The 2134-nt window shown below is 24.0% G+C and overlaps 1 protein-coding gene across 1 annotated transcript in view; it reads right to left on the bottom strand.

The window, feature by feature from the left end:
• The window catches only part of Phum_PHUM422550 (voltage- gated calcium channel, putative), a gene marked incomplete at both ends in the record, with an annotated part of 19223 nt that extends 17463 nt beyond the window's left edge, over positions 1-1760 (bottom strand). The window contains one exon of the mRNA XM_002429113.1: positions 1591-1760. Coding sequence (XP_002429158.1) covers positions 1591-1760 — 170 coding nt within the window. The remainder of the gene's footprint in view (positions 1-1590) is intronic.
• Between the last annotated feature and the right edge of the window lie 374 nt (positions 1761-2134).

Raw genomic sequence — 2134 nt, 5'->3', positions numbered from 1 at the left:
AAGAGAGAGAGAGAGAGAGAGAGAGAGAGTAAACCACACAGATTTACAAGTTATTTACAATCAATCGTATATTTAGAATAAAAAGGATTGATATGCGACAATCAATTAATTAATTTTTCACCGTTAATTAACGATAAAATAAAAAATTTAAAAAAATTATTCGTTTCGGAAAAAAAAAGAGAAAATTTATTTTCCATCGTTTGAACAACACAAACAAAATGCAAATTAAAGACCCGATGAAGATATTTAATTAGTATTTCCATATATGAAAAAAAAGAATCGAAAAATTATTTTTAAGAAAAAACGATTCGATTTAATAGAACATTTATTTAATTTATATAAATAACGATTTTAGTTTTTTTATTTTTTACACCAAAAAAAAAAAAAAAACAATTATGGCTTACGAAGTCACGTGGCCGCGAATCGAGTAGAATTTACGATTTTGTATTTCTCTGAAAATAAAAAAAAAAAAAAAAAAAAAAACAGACAAAACAAATTATTGTTATTATTATTATTGTTAATAATTTACATAATTAATGTACTCGAAGAGACAATTTTTATTATTATTATTATTATTCGCAAGAGTATTAAATTTTTTTTTTTATTTTCTACCGCCATATTTTCAGTGTTACCAACCGAACGAACGAACGAACGAATGAAATTTAAAGTAATAAAACGAAATAGTATAAACATAATTACGTTTAAAAAATTTATCGTTTTCTTTTTTTGCTATTGTCAATGAATGATTTATTATTTTCTGCTATTTTCTTTTAAAAAATAAAATAAAATATATATATATTCTCCATATTTTTCAATGATTCTCTGGAGAACATCCAACGGAAAAAAAAGAAAAACAAAAACAAACAACAAAACACATCGTTCTAACGTATTTTTCCCTTTCCCCTTCCCTAAATTTTTATCATCATTATTATTTTATAAAATAAAAATACGAAATTTATAAATAAATGTAAAAAAAAAATCGATTTTACATTAACGATCGATAAATAAATAAAATCGAATAATAATAATAATAATAATAATAAAATCCGATAGTTAAATTTACTATTTGGTTAAACCGACGACGACGACGACGACGATAACATTAAAAAAAAAATAAATTATTTCCATGGGCGCCAACGTTTGAAAAAAAAAAGAGGTAAAAATTTATTGGATTCGTTTTTTTTTTTTTATTCATCATTATCATCATCATCGTAGGTAACATAATGTAAAAATAATAATAATAATAGTAGTTTCGGTTAATTTCATTCATAATTTCACTCCCCGGAAATGGAGATGAAAGAAACGTTTAAGATAAAATCTTTACACTTTGCATTTCAACAGTTTTATATATCAATTAACATATTTTAAACGTAAAAATTATTATCATTATCAGTATTATTATTATCTTTTATCTTTTTAAATTGATTTTTTTTTTTTTACCTTACCCGTTAGAAAATTGCGTCGAAAAAAAAAGAGAAAAAAAATTCAAAAACGTTTTTGACGGTTATGTGACGCGACGTCCGCCATTTGTAATCATCGTAACCGTTATTTTTTCGTAAAATAATAATTAAAAAAAGAAATAAAACTTACTCCGGGTAACTAATATTTGGTAACTGTTTGAGGTAACATCTTTGACGAAGTATTCCTTCCCATAATTGAACTCCGACAATACCAAAAATAAAAAAAACAAAAAAACAAAGAAGTAAGACGTTTCCCAGCATAGGCAAAGTATCTAATAGTAGCATTACTAGTATTCTCATACCTGTAATGAAAAAAAAATAAGTGTGTTAAGTACAAACGACAACATTTATCGTGGAAGGAGATGACGTTTCGTTTAAAATTTGGCGGGAAAATTTTTTAAAAAAAATTATCAATTATTTAATTCGCCTTCGTTTTCCATCTAAAAAAAAAAAAAATTATTTAAATAATTCGTAAAAAAACGTTAAATTTATTTACGTTTGGGTTAAAGAGAAATAAAAAAAACCGTTACTTAATAGGCGAAACAATAAAATAACAAAATGGCGTCGCTCAGGTGATTAAATTAAACGGTAATAAAAAATTTTGTTATCTTTCTCCCGAAAAAAACGAAACACATTTTATATTAAAATTAAAAACTATTATCATTTTAATACAT

This window comes from Pediculus humanus, genomic scaffold (genome assembly GCF_000006295.1).
Source record: "Pediculus humanus corporis 1103172108191 genomic scaffold, whole genome shotgun sequence".
NCBI lineage: Eukaryota > Metazoa > Arthropoda > Insecta > Psocodea > Pediculidae > Pediculus > Pediculus humanus.
This window is presented reverse-complemented; position numbering and strand designations above follow the sequence as displayed.